Raw genomic sequence first — 14,543 nt, forward strand, 5'->3', positions numbered from 1 at the left:
GAGAGATTCCCACACAGCTCTAGAAGAGGTGAGTCCCAATACTTGAGTTAGAATGGGTTCAGTGAGTGTTGCATTTATCCAAGAAAGAAGCATTTGATCAATGCGATACCAGTAGATAAAATCTGGATTAGGGATAGGAGAAGAAGAAGAACTTTCTGAGGGAGTAGGTAGAAACTCAGAAGGTGGTGGGAAGTCACCATTAACAAACTTATACAAGTCCTGAGAGTGAAGAACAGGTAGGAGCTGAAACTTAAGAAAAGAGCTCTAATCCCTAAGCTCTGATACCATGCAAAATGTTGAGTCGAGATGCCCTAACTAGGGCAGAGGTAATTGCATTTATAGAATATTCATGAGATGTACAATTACCATTATAACCTTGTTACATAAGTAAGGAAATAAAACAATGTAATTAACCCTTATCTACATATTGATTAACAAGTCTACCCATAGCTCCGTCTCTGACCCCACTCAAACGTCAAGTAGGTCGATTTAAAAAAACAAGTCAAGCAAAATGACAAGAAATGTCTAAAAGAAATATCTTCTAATCAATCCCCTTCATAAAGTTGTGGTCGTAAATATAGTAAGCGGGTCAAGCAGAGAAAAACAAATGTTGAAAATTAACAAAAAAACAAAGAAAATCCAAAAAAAAAAGCTCAAGAAGAATTGTCTTCTAAGGAGAATCCTCTCTCTCTATAAATATATAGGTTAAGGATTCTGACAATGGGAGCATAAACAAAATTGAGTCCCATTAAGTATGGTTGCAGCAGAGCACTCATCAATGTTGATTCTACCCATCTTAATATTACTAGTAGTACCAACCACAACGGTGGCTACGATGATGATCACCACCACAAAGCCTGGGTGCAAAGAAAAATGCGGCGGTATTAGCATTCCCTACCCATTTGGCATCGGCAAAGGTTGTTACCACTATGAACCTCGGTACCCGGATGGGGAGGTCCAACCGTTTCTGTTAAATTGCAGTTACGCTTCCAATCCTCCAATGCTGTTGTATGGTAATATAAATGTCTTAAACGTATCAATATTGGACGGGGAATTAAGAGTAAAACTACGCACTGCCACAGATTGTAATGATTATGAAGGGAAGACCTCGGCCAATCTTGGAAAATTCACATTCTCGGATACTAAAAACAAGTTTTTTGGTATCGGTTGCAACATGGACAACTATGTCGTACTTGATGGAAGATTAGAAGGTAACTTTACCAGAGAATGTCAGTCTACTTGTAAGAGTATAAATGATGTAGTGAATGGAACTTGCTCGGGCAAAGGTTGTTGCAAGACCCCCATTCCGAAAGGCATCTACGGATATAGTGTCACCATTCAAGAACCTGAAAGTCTTGCTATGAATTTGGGTATGTGTAATACGGCATTTATAGCCGAAGAAAATTTGTTTAACTTTACAACATCATATCTAAAGGGATTTGATAAAGACGCTTATCTGTATGCTCCTGCAATAACGGATTGGACCATTGGGGAAGAGAAGTGCGATGAAGCTATAAAAAACTTAACTAGCTATGCGTGTGGGCCGAATACCCAATGCTACGAGCCAGAAGGTGCTCCTGGTTATCGATGCAAGTGCGATAGTGGATATGAAGGTAATCCGTACCTTATGAGTACTCCAGGTAGTTGTCAAGGTAATCGTTGTATTCATATCTGATATCAACTTAATTTTTTAGGATAATTTCGATTATAATTATCGTATTTTTTTTCTTTAGATATTAATGAATGCGACAATAGTTGTAAAGGAGAATTAAACAAGTGTACAAACACAGACGGTAGCTATACATGTTTTTGCCCAGATGGTTATCGTCGTGAGAACATGTCAAACTCTGTCACATTTAATTGCTATGCCCCAGTCCGCCAATTCCCCCGCCCAGTCCGGAGAGGAGGTTTTTACCTATTCAAATAATTATAGGTAAGTAACTTTTTTAATATTGAAATGACAGTGTATTAGGATTTTTTTTTTTTGTTGAAAGAGTTGTATTAGTATTGGATAGGTTAACATTCAAAAGAGGAGATACCCCTCTCTATAGGCTAATTGTGTTTTGACCCCCAATTTGTCATCAGTTGGCCGTTTTGGTCCTCGTAGAGTCGTAGGTGTCCAACAGTCTAAATTAATTCCTAAGGCCTAAGGGCCAATTATTTTTTTTTTACTTTTTACAGAAATACACTTAGTAGCCAAAATGAAATTAATCTAAAAATAGTATTGAAACATTAATTCCACACTATCTCTCATTTTCTCATCTCCACTTCATCTATTCCTCCCTCCACCTCACTCTTCTACTCCGCCAGAAAGTTACCGACATTAGTCGACAACCTCTAGTCGGCAACTTTATGCTAGAGACGAAAGGTGAGGTGAAGAGAGGGAAAGATGAAGTTGAAGAGGGATAAGATGAAGTTGAGGAGGGATGAGATGAAGTGGAAAATACAAGGGAGGATGACGTGGAATTAATGTTTTAATACTTGTTTGGGATTAATTATAATTTAGCCGCTAAAGATATTTCTGGGAAAAGTTGAATTCTCCTTACCTTTGATGGCCAAATCGAACTCTTAGACGGTTATAGGGGCCAAAACGATTTGTGGCTAAAAAATGAGGGCCAAAACAAAATCAACCCAAGATTTCTTACGCATAGAATCAAACTTATAAAGAGAAATAAAATTTGTGACATTAGAACTTGAGCTAAAGAGAACCAAATAGAAGAAAGTGTTTTACTCCCTTTTGAAATCGTAAACTCAAGATCTGTCCAAATCCACTGATTTCAAGTCAAACACAAAAGTGATAGTGGTTATTTTGAGAGGACGTGCTTTTAACGGTTAGTCGGAAAAGTTGCGGTCTGGTTGCTAAATGCAAATGTTGATTGGTAAACATGAATTACCATTCTATGCAGGTAGTTGTGTAGGCTTGATAGTCTTACTTGCGAGCAGCTTTTGCTCATATTTGTGGTATATGAAGATAAAATTCCTCAAGGTTAGAGAGAAATTTTTTATGCAAAATGGAGGTTTAATGTTGCAACAACTCCTTCGTGAACGAGAAGAAGCATTGGAAGATAATAGGAGTGGCACAAATGGAAGAAGTAGCAAGTCAATTGCGAAAATATTTACAATGGAAGAACTAAACAAAGCCACCAACAATTACCACGAGACTCGAATTCTTGGTCAAGGAGGATATGGCACCGTCTATAAAGGAGTCTTGTCTAACAGTGAAGTCGTCGCCATTAAGAAATCAAAAGTGATTGACAGGACTCAAATTGACCAATTTATAAACGAAGTGGTTGTTTTATCACAAATCAACCACAGACATGTGGTTCGTCTTTTGGGTTGTTGTCTAGAATCTGAAGTTCCATTACTAGTTTATGAGTTTATTACGAATGGAACACTTTTTGGACATTTACACGCCAATAGTGAGAAAAAAGTACCAAATATTTTATGGAATGACCGCTTAAGGATAGCGGCAGAGGTGGCAGGATCACTTGCATACTTACATTCGGATGCTTCCATACCTATAATTCATAGGGACATTAAGTCAGGTAATATACTCTTAGACGATTATTATAAAGCTAAAGTATCAGATTTCGGAGCATCAAGATTAGTCCCTCTCGATCAAACACTATTAAATACAGCAGTTCAAGGAACTTTTGGGTACATGGACCCAGAATACTTTCTTACGGGACAACTAACAGAGAAAAGTGATGTTTACAGTTACGGAGTTCTACTTGCAGAACTACTCACAGGGGAAAAGGCAGTTTCTCTTGCTAGACACGAAAATCACCGTAGCTTAGCTAATTATTTCCTCTCTTCGATGAGAGAAAATCGATTGTTTCATATTCGTGACCATAAGCTTGCGAGTAGTGAAAATGATGAACAACGATATCAAGTGGAACAGGTTGCAGAACTAACAAAGAGATGCTTAAGAACAAAAAGAGAAAGTAGACCTAAAATGAAAGAAGTATTTATGGTGTTGGATGGACTGATGAAAAATTCTTTCAATCATAAGCGGGTTTTCAACGAGTCCGTAGGAAATGATGATGAAGAAGGAAGTTTCAAACTATCTTACGGTGGTAGTACTAGTAATACAATTGGTGACACTGAAGCAATTGTTTCATTAGAATTTGGGGGTCGTTAGTGTTTTGTTGTAATGTATATAACCAGCCTGTCATTCTTACATGGGATTCTTACATTAGTCTTTCGTTATAGTAATGGTGAAGGGCAATTTTTTTTAACCAACAAAGAGATGAACCTAAAAAAAAACAGAGAATAATCCAAAGTAAAGACTATTCCAAACAGAAGCTTCCAGAAAAGAATATCAACATCAAGGTAAAAGTAGTCTTCCACCTTCCTTCTGACAAGCAACTTTTTAACTGTCCTTGAAAAGGAATCTTTTCACATGTTGCCATTTTCTTTCATAGTTCTTAGACTAGGGTTTCAAGTTACATTTATCAAAGGGCATTGTCAACATAATTAATCAAGCCCTAATTCAATAATGAAACTGGAACGAATTAACAACTCAACTCAAACTCCATCACCAACTCAAGATATAGTTCACTCTTCTACAAACAAATAACAAAATGATTCGGCCGAGTTCATAAAACTTTATGTTAGCATATAGTTGATGTAAAAATACATTATCAAAACTTACATCGGTTAGAAAAAAAAAAAAAGTACGGAGAAGAAAACTTAACACTCTAACGGGAAAACTTTAATTATATTCTGACCCGAGAATCTTCATGTTACCTAAAATTATTTCCGTGTTAAAGACGCACACACACAGACAAAAGATTAGTTGATAAAAGTACTTGCCTGCTCAACTTAAGTCGATGATCTTTGAGGAGTTTGTTTTGTTGTTACCGTTGTTGTGAGAACTCGATATAATGGAATTCAATCTGCAACCTGTGATGAATCGGCGTCGAAGATTTTAATCCCTTTTTGATATCGACTTGCAATTCTCTTATGGGAATTGCAGCTAAGAAACTCTTGATGTACTCTTTACATGTATCTATGCCTTCACAAACAACCTCCTCTTTTCCTTCACTTTCTTTCGGTTCTTGTAACTTAACTAGAGATGAATTTGCCGATGGTTCTTCGTTTGGCCTTCGTTGATTTCTTGTATCTGTCGTTGAAGCAATGATCTGTTGATCAACAGCTTGTTTCTCTTTTAATGACTTTTCTACTTCTTCTTCGGGTACTCTGTGGATTATTGTGTTCCTGTCGAATTTCAAAATGTAAGCTTGGTTGCAGCCTTCGTAGAGCCTCTCACCCAAGGTGTCGATAATGTAGTAGGCCTCTGGTTCGACTTTCAGAATAAAAAAATGGTCGTTCCAGCTAACTATGTAGATCTGAGGTTCTCCATTGCTGGAGCACTTCGTGTTTCCATGGCTGATCTCGTCCCAGATACTGTCAAAAGACATAGCACCTTGGAGAAACTCAAAATCTCCTCCTTCGATTCCTTCTGGGTAAAAAAATCCGATGAAAGATTTTTCAGAAGCAATGGAGATTGGACGAATATTAGCTTCAAGAACTGTTTCAAGGTCAAAATGCTTGTCAGGAAACTTTTCTCGATATTTTTCGTTCTCGCATAGATTTCTCCATTCCAGTGAGCCTTCTCTGATAAGGATATCAAACTGTGATTTGATGGGCATGGAATCTCTGTTGGCTTGAAACCAGTTAGAAATTACAGCAACTAGAGCTGTGCATGCACTTTCTCCTGCTGCCCGTTCACTTCGTTGATCAATTGAAGCCAAAAAGACTTGAGTTTCGAGCTTCATGTGTCCATCACGGCTTACAAATTCTTTTTGTTCCCAACTTCCTATAGCAAAATTGTCATCCCCAAATTCAGATATTGATGACCGATTAGCCGCTGAATCTTCATCAGATTTGAGACGCTGTGAGATTGATTAGAAAATCAGTTATTTCGTTTGATGTTAATAACTAGACGGCAAATGTATGATAAAATTTAAAGACCCACTTATATCTGTATATCATATTCTCCAAACTTGATGCATATATTTCGTAACGTGGTACTCGACATAACAATTAGAGAGAAATTAGCGAGTTAAAAACCTAGAACAACATAACCTTCTATATATGTAGAGGCTCTATCTTTCTTGACAAACATAAAAATTCTGTAAAATCATTTAGTGGCTCCATTCAAGAGGCGACGAAGTCATTTTTATCTTTAAATGTTATTAGCTATCACTACCAATGTGGGAAAGAACTAACAGAAAAGATGGAGTATAAGAATTAATGCTTACTGCTAAAGCAGTGGACTCGTCAGAGGAGCTTAGCTGACGGCGATCATAATCAATGTCATCTCCACCCTCTTCAGCATAAGCTTTCTTTAACAGTGGTTCCCCTTTGGCTTTAGGAGATCTAAAATTTAGCTTCCTTTTCTTCCAGGATAGAATACTCCTTCGTTTTGAACTCTGCAAAAGACTTTGGTCAGAGACGGGAACAGATGAATCCTCGACATTCACACAACCCACATCCGATTTCCGGTTACTATAGTAGATCAAATCCTCATTTTCATCATTGATCCTCATCTCGGAGATATATGACCCACCAACACAATTTGCATATGCCAAGGTGCCATAACTGAATGACTTCCTTACATTCGAACCATCTTCAACCCCCAATCTCCGTTCATCGCAATCATCAAGAGAATCTGTGTCGAATGGGAATACGTATTCATCATCGTCACTCCTAAGAGAGCACCTACCTTCACTTCCATCTTCCTCGCGGAAAATCTTCTTAGCTTTTCGATTCGAAACATAATCCTTCAAGATTTTTACTTTTCTTAAACCAGCTTTAAGAGCAGAGAGCTCGTCTTTCTCAGCTGGTAAAATTTCAGGTTCAGGTGAAAGGGGATCAGGAATTACTGATCTCTGTGCTGACTCAGATGGTTCTTGTATGGTTGTCAGTTCCAATAACCTCAGAGATAGCTGCAAGCGAAAAAATTACACTTCGTTAGAGCCCCATTACTGAAGTAAGAAAAAAATACCTGAATTACAAGAAAAGTACACCCAACAAAACCGAGAAATATGTATTACTTGGGGATATCAGAAAAGTACAAGAAAATGGGGGTTTATCAAAATTTAAACAGGTCAAAAAGCACGTACACAAAGACATGGATGAGAGTCGGCACTTCCATCCGGCACAGAGAGAGGAATTTTAACTTCAACCTCTTTTTTTGCCGCAGACGATGCAAATTCTGCTAGATTCAGGCACGCTGTTCCAATAACTGAAACCTTGTTCTTCAATCCTTGGTTCGAGCTCTGAATTCAAATAACATGGTTTGAGTTCTTTAGGGAAAAAAATAATATCTAATGATGCAGAGAGTAAATTTACTCGTTAAAGGGAATAAAAGAGTAAATGATAACTGTTTTAAGGTTCGCCATAAGAACAATCCGTATTCGACATTGCAGATAAGTAACAACTCTTCCCATGAATACTCTGTCCTGCCATTTCAAAGATATCTACAGCGAAACGACACAACAGCACTGATGTATATTTCAGTAGGCCACAGATTATACGAGAGTGAGTTCGGAACTAAACACAAAATTGTTTCATAAGACATATTATAGTGACATTAACCTAAGAACCATGATAAAGATCCTTTCCATTAGCTCATCTATGTGATTGGGTCCTTTGGATGCATTAGAAAATAGGTAATTTGACTTGCTGTTTGAAAAAGTGAGGCTCACTTTAAGAAAGTGAAAACAAATTGTTTCTAGATCAAGTCCTCATGGGTCACTGTGAAAGCTAACACTAAAGAACATCCTCACCCCAGTATACAATTAGAATATCGAAAGTCTATTAACATGGATAACTCTTTCTCACAACTATTTGCCTCGTCTCGAAACTAGACATCCAAGTCCGAAACTCGTAGTAACTTGTGTATAATGTAAAAACTGCTCTGGCTTTATGTCTTTTGTTCATAATGTAACAACTTTTTTCCTCAGTAACAAAAATACAACTCTAGGATACCGTTTTTTTTTTCTCGTTGAGTCCCTCACCAAGTATCGGTGTTAGATACCAAAACCCTAGAGGTGATGTTTACATATCGAAAACCCTGTCTAAGGGAAACTTAATAACCAACTTATATAACAAAACTACCTAAAACAGCTCAGGTTTCCAACATTTATAACCCCTGTAACAGCCTACACTTAACTCCTCATTGAAATCCATATCAATCAACTTTTTCATCAACAAGGTGAGATCTGAGGGCAGTTGCTTCATATAGCATTCGATATTGATTATCAAACCAACAGTACGGTTAATGTTGAAGTGCACAATTAACAAAGTTATTCATTAACACAACAACCCAAATTAATAGCTAGCACAACCCTCTGAGAAGCTCATCATTGATGACTTTGAGACAATAAAAAGAAACAAGTCTAGGGTTTCTCAAACAAAGTATATGAATAAGGGTATGCACATCTGAAGTAACAATTTAAAAACTCATAGATCAAAAACCCAAATCTTAAATCTCCATGGCTTCCAAAATACAGAATTTAGACTAGCATATCATGAATATTGAACTTAGCTCAAGAAAAAAAAAAGGAAAAATCAGTCAATCTTCATATCCAAACAAAAGAAAGTAACAAACAACCATCAAATAATTATGAATAAAACGAAATCTTCTTTGATAATAAATTAGAAGAAAGTTCAGAGAATTAAACTCACATTTAGAACTGCAAATGATATTTCCCATGGATGAAATAAGTTCTCTTTGAAAGCAGAAAAATTACAAACGCTCTGAAAATCTTCATTCCATTCAACAACACCATCATCTCTCTTCATCACTTCCACCTCTTTGGTGAAATTCCTCTTCACTGATCGTCTAAAACGACTTAACCCTAATTTCGGACCTTTCCATCTAATTTCCACTGATAATTTCGTAAAATCAACTGATTGTTTCTCTCCTTCAATCACACCAAGATTAAACTCTTCAAGTCTATTTATAACAATTTTCACCTCAAATTTCTTTGATAATGGAGGTGGCCATGGCCATCTCATCTTCACCACCATTTTCACCTCTTTATTATCTTCACCTAATCCAGAAAAAAACCCTAATTTCTCAAATTTCACCGCTAAAAATCACAGATCTTACAGAATTTAATGTCCGAACTAATCAAAATTAACGAATTAAAACTGTAAGATTCTATTACAAAGATCAAAATACGTTAGTTTGAAATACTAGATCTTCAAAAACGAATTAAGAAAAGGAAAATTTGGTCTGTGAGAAGAATAAAGAGAAATGAAATTAGTCACGAATAGGTGAGGATTTATAGTAAAGAACAAAAGCGGCAACGGAATCCTATATTTCTAGAGAGAGAAAGAGAGGGAGCTACTCGATTTCTAGAGAGAGAAAGAGAGTTGGGGTGCCTATCACAATTCACATGTACTTTGTTTTATTTTATTTACAATTTGATCCATAAAACAACAATAATGTCACTATCAGTCCAGCAAATATTAACTACTACTACCAAGTACCAACACTTTAACTAGACCCCAAAAGAAACTAAACCATCATGGTTAGATTTTGAAGTATTATACGGTTTAATGGTCACCAAAGTTGAAAACTATGCAAATAGTAGTTGACTATTATTTGAGACTTTGAGTTCTTCATTGTAACTTTGGTGGATCAAACCAAAGATATTATACTATTTGAAAGTATGACTAATGTGCATCACTAGACAAATTCATAACTTTCATTAGGAGAGTGACATGGTTGATGATTTAAGCTTTTTTTTTTATATCAATGGGTATGGTACTTTATAGTGTTGAAATTAATTAATTGCTTTCATATTTTAGTCTACGTATATTCAACGGAATTAACTACATGAGTCGAAATCGGCTAAAAAATCTAATTTTTATACGTATGATTTGAGACTTGAGTTCTTTATTTTGACTTGAGTGGATCAGATCAAAGATATTATTATTTGGAAGTATGACTAATGTGTATGAATCTACAAATTCATTACTTTCATTACGAGAGTGACATGGTTAATGATTTACGTTTTTTTTTTAAATTAATGGTTATCGTACTTGATAGTGTTGAAATGAATGAATTGCTTTCATATTTTAGTCTATGTATATCTAACAGAATCAGTTACGTGAGTCGAAATCTGCTAAAGAGTTCAACTTTTCTACAAAGTTCTTTTCCCTTTTCTCAAGTTCCTTATGAGAGACCAAACCAAACCTAATAGTCTTAAACCGTCTATTTTCCTTCGCCGGATCTGTTTTTATCATTGTTTGTTAGTCTTCCCTCCATTAATAATTTCTCCTAATAATTGTTCTTTTTCTTCTTCAATCTCTCTAAAACCAGTGAGATTTGCGAACCGTACCGATCGCCCTTAACGTCATGGAGTTTTGCTCGGAACTCCGCAGTAATGGTTAGAATCCAGGGACCTGTGTAAGCATCATACTGTGTAATTATATCTTTGATTTTGGGATAGTAGAACTGGTTTTGCTTCAAATTTTAGTTTAGATTTCACCAAGTTATAAGGGATTAATTCTCAGTTCTGTTGATCTTTTAACCTTTGGTTCATCTTAAAAAATGAATCCTTAATTAGTTAGTAGATGAAATTTGAAGATGCATAAGTGTTGATTATATAAATTCATCTTCAATTTTCGTTTACATCGTGATGGTAGACTCCGTTGAAGGAATCCTTCGACCACGATGATGTTGTTCGTTAAATCATCTTCTTCTCTATATTCTTAATAATCTTCATAATTTCATAAAACCCCCATGGACAGCAAAAGAAAGTTCATGAATCAGTGGTTTATTTCTATCTGGAATCGATGATTAATTTTCTATTAGTTCAGTCATGATTGAAATCTGATGAACAGATTGGTGTGGTATTGTCTACTCCTCAAATTCAGACATTATAGAAGATGGATCAAAATCTATGATCCAGTTTGTGATGCGGAGCAAAGGAGAAGAGAGAGTTATTAGTTTTATATTCTTAGTACAATAAAGGTTATGGTTCTTTGTTGGTCTTTAGAGCCTATTTTGTTGGTCTTTAGGACCCGGAATTCTGCACGTCGACGGTTGACGGCGAGAAGAGAAGAAGGTGAAAGAAGCATCGATTATAAAACTACCCTCAAATGGTTAGTGGGCATAACTTGTATTGTTTGTCCTGTTTTGGCTGTGTCTTTGTTTTCTTTAAACTTCATGATGTAATTCTCATTAGCCTATTGGTTTTTAAATGAAGTTTGATTTCCAAAAAAAGAATAGTCTTAACCCAAACAAATAAAGAGATTCACCATATAATCAAACACCATATAATCAAACACGTTACAAGTTATATTTCTTAGAATAATGCGTAGTCTTTTTAAACTTGAAAATTTTCATGTTCCTTCACGTCTTTGTTATAACTATCTTAATCGTACATACAATTGTTATATTTTTGTAATTAAACAATGAGGAATGTAGTTTATTTATTTTTTTCAGAAATAGAACGTAGTTTATTATACCAGTTTTTTTCGACATGAATCTTTCATCTACGGGTTGTCTTTTAACAATTCTAAATAACAAAAATAACAATTGTTTTTCTTATTATTGCGCTAATTTATTTTCCTTTTTCCATCTAAACTTAAATAAATACCGAAGAATGATTTCCATAATAATTTTAACAGACAACTCGTACCATTAGTAATAAAATTAGGAAAACTTTACTTCAAAATTACTTAAATTACATCATTATGATTAAAGATTATATTAACAACAACTTTTTACAAATCAACCTCATAACGGAATATTTAACCTTTTTCTTTTTTGTTGAACCGGAATATTTAACCTAGAAAGTACAAATGTAATCAGGCAAACTCATAAAAAATCAAGGGCTAGTGGCCAATAACTAAAAACAATTTCAAAACAAAAAATGAAAAGTTGCAATTGACCCCTGACCTGTTAGCAACCACAACACAGAAAAGAAAAAAGAAAGAAAAGATTGAAATAGGTCCACTAATATGAAATGTGGGCGAGTACAAGCTTTAAGCCTTTAGCAATAAGATTTTCCTATTAATCATTTCAAAGTTGACCAACTTTATAGAAAAATATGGTCGATTGTTCATTTAAAAAAAAAAGTGCATTAGGCATTAGTGCATATTCATCACTCTAGAAAGATGGATATAGTAGTACTTCCAAATTACTCAATTCAATTGAACTAACAATTTAACACTAAAGGCCCTCTTAATAGTCGTCATAGATTTCTTAAAAAAAAAATAAAAAATAGTCGTCATAGCTCATAGTAATTATACGTGCAAGTGGTAATAATGTGTACGAAATTTTAAATATGAGAGAAATTTGTGCTAAAACGTAATTGCGTTGTAAATTAAAATAAACATTTTAAATTATCGATTTACGTTGCATGTATTATTTAGTACAAGTACATGAGTGGAAAAAGTAGACTCTGAAGTAAGTGGTCGTTATTCTTCATAAAAAAAAAGTAAGTGTTTGTTATGTAACTTATTCTTTATCAACCTATTTTGGATGATTCTTATAGACTACGGCTTTGGGGATCTAAGATGTTCTCCGTTAGGTCAATAAGAAATGAGCTAGTGAAAAAGATTTTCCTCCTTTTTGAAGAGACAATTGGTAGTGGTAGCAGAGGTGACAAGTGGTGGTCAGACGTGAGGGAGAATGTAAAGATTAGACCGTAAAACACAAACAGGTCTATTTTTTAGACTCGATATCTTTAATATCAATTCTGATCGTCAAAATCCTTCTTACTCTAAAAAAAAAATATTATAGATGTTTGAAGTCACTACCTCAATAGTATTGGATAACAAAGATCCCCTCAATAAATAGGCTTATTCAATGGTTCCATGCATGCTGACCATTAAAAATGAGATAGGTTTATTGAAGTGATCAACTTCTTTCTTTGTTGGTATTATTCAAGTGATCTATTTGGGCACTCATTTATAATCAATCATTAATAAGATTTTATCTTCCTCCTATTCTCCATCTGTGACTAATCAGCTATTCAAACAACTAATATGACAATAAAATAACTTATGCCCAAATACAACTACATTTAAAATTTTTGTTCACCCATTCTATTGCAATATTATATATCAAGAATTAGAGAAATTAGATGGAACAGATAGATTCTAGTAGCAATGTTATGATATAATTGAAAATCCCAAACATTAGGAGATATAAAACAAACAGACAGATTATGGCTAATGAGAGGATAATTTTGGGGTGCACATGGAAAGTGGAAGCATGTGGTCGGTATAAATGTTTTTTTTTTTTTGGGTTATTTCCCTAATAGCCCCCAACTTTGTGACCGGTTTCCTGCTTAGTCCCCCACTTTATAAAAAATATTCAGATGACCTCCTTTTTCAGATTCCGTCATCATCTCTTTCTCCTCCATCTCATCTCCTCTCTCTGCCACCTCATCTTCTCGCCACCTCATCATCTTTACCGGCGAAGGTTGCCGGCCGACCAATTTTTCGGTCGGCGACCTTCGTCGGTGAAGATGAAGAGGTGACAGAGAGAGGAGATGAGATGGAGGAAGAGAGAGATGATGACTAGTTAACGGTGTTAAAAAGGAATCTAAAAAAAATGATCATTTGAGTATTTTTGATAAAGTAGGGAGCTAAGCAGGAAATCGGTCACAAAGTTGGGGGCTATTAGAAAAATAACTATCTTTTTTTTTTTTTTTTTTTTTTGAAAAGTATAAATGGGGTTGGTGTGTACTAGTTTTTCACACTTTTCCCTTGTGGTGTGTTTGGTGGTACCATGAGAAGACTGAAGACACGTGATGAAGTGGGTTTTGAGCCATTTAATGTTGATCCCATATCCATCATTGATTCCAAAAAGACATCTTTCAATGCTTTTCTATAAAAGTGATGGTCCCTTTAACAGCTAGCTGTTTATGTACTGTTTTGTTCATTAGGGTTTTTATTCTGGGGTAATTCATTTTTGGTCCCATTATTTGATCAACTTCTTTAGGAACTTCCTTCTTTTTTCGTTAAGTCATGTTTAAGGGTCTTCGTTTAACTCAACGTCCATTAACCGTTAAGTACGTTAATTTTTCTAAAGGAACTTCAATTATTCAAGCTTTTATTCAACACCATTCTTTGTCACTCTCATCCAAGTTGGATGAGCTAGGGTTTCTATTGTTTCAAATAGTTGACTTTGAAATTTAGACCTACTTTACCAATTGGAAGAAAAACATAACAATTCACACTTGTATAGACCCTCAATACCTTACTAACTCCTTGCAGTATAGAAAACTTTTAAAGTCTTCTCTGAGTTCTCTTGTACCCCTGATTAATCATATTCCTTAAACAATTTGTAGATTCGATAGTAAAAAGATATTTAACTAACGAAGAAAAACTAACAACTAATGGCCTTCAATCCTTTATTGACAAACAATTTATCTTAAAGAGAAAACATACAAGTTAAGAAACCTTTATGAAAAAACAACTATTATTTACGTTATTAAGAAAGACCGCTTTTCAGATACACATTTCTAATTTGGTCGACTTTGACCTCTTTAGAAAAACATGTTTAT

The 14,543-nt window shown here is 35.1% G+C and overlaps 1 protein-coding gene and 1 pseudogene across 2 annotated transcripts; one reads left to right on the forward strand and one right to left on the reverse strand.

Moving 5' to 3' along the window:
- Window positions 1-688: 688 nt before the first annotated feature.
- On the forward strand, window positions 689-4,191 carry LOC147568738 (wall-associated receptor kinase 2 pseudogene; annotated as a pseudogene). Its single transcript, XR_015234500.1, has 3 exons — window positions 689-1,652; window positions 1,734-1,907; window positions 2,862-4,191. The product of XR_015234500.1 is annotated as a wall-associated receptor kinase 2 pseudogene (transcript).
- A 406-nt stretch (window positions 4,192-4,597) lies between these two features.
- LOC147568739 (uncharacterized) lies at window positions 4,598-9,537 on the reverse strand. Its single transcript, XM_086655146.1, has 4 exons — window positions 8,698-9,537; window positions 7,131-7,286; window positions 6,267-6,953; window positions 4,598-5,897 (listed from the first exon to the last, which is right to left on the reverse strand). The coding sequence occupies exons 1-4, from the start codon at window positions 9,040-9,042 to the stop codon at window positions 4,860-4,862; spliced, it is 2,226 nt and encodes a 741-aa protein (XP_086511272.1). The 5' UTR covers window positions 9,043-9,537; the 3' UTR covers window positions 4,598-4,859.
- Window positions 9,538-14,543: the final 5,006 nt, after the last annotated feature.

This window comes from Eschscholzia californica, unplaced genomic scaffold, assembly GCF_041429995.1.
Source record: "Eschscholzia californica isolate CP2 unplaced genomic scaffold, dmEscCali1.0.p SCAF_1, whole genome shotgun sequence".
NCBI lineage: Eukaryota > Viridiplantae > Streptophyta > Magnoliopsida > Ranunculales > Papaveraceae > Eschscholzia > Eschscholzia californica.

Bases quoted from the DNA above. Each gene is read 5' to 3' on its own strand.
- LOC147568739 (XM_086655146.1), bottom strand. From the start codon at position 9,042: ATGGTGGTGAAGATGAGATGGCCATGGCCACCTCCATTATCAAAGAAA. The intron at 6,954-7,130 runs GTACGTGCTTTT...TTTCGCTTGCAG, and splicing joins ACTCTCATCCATGTCTTTGT to CTATCTCTGAGGTTATTGGA. The intron at 5,898-6,266 runs GTAAGCATTAAT...TCAATCTCACAG, and splicing joins ACGAGTCCACTGCTTTAGCA to CGTCTCAAATCTGATGAAGA.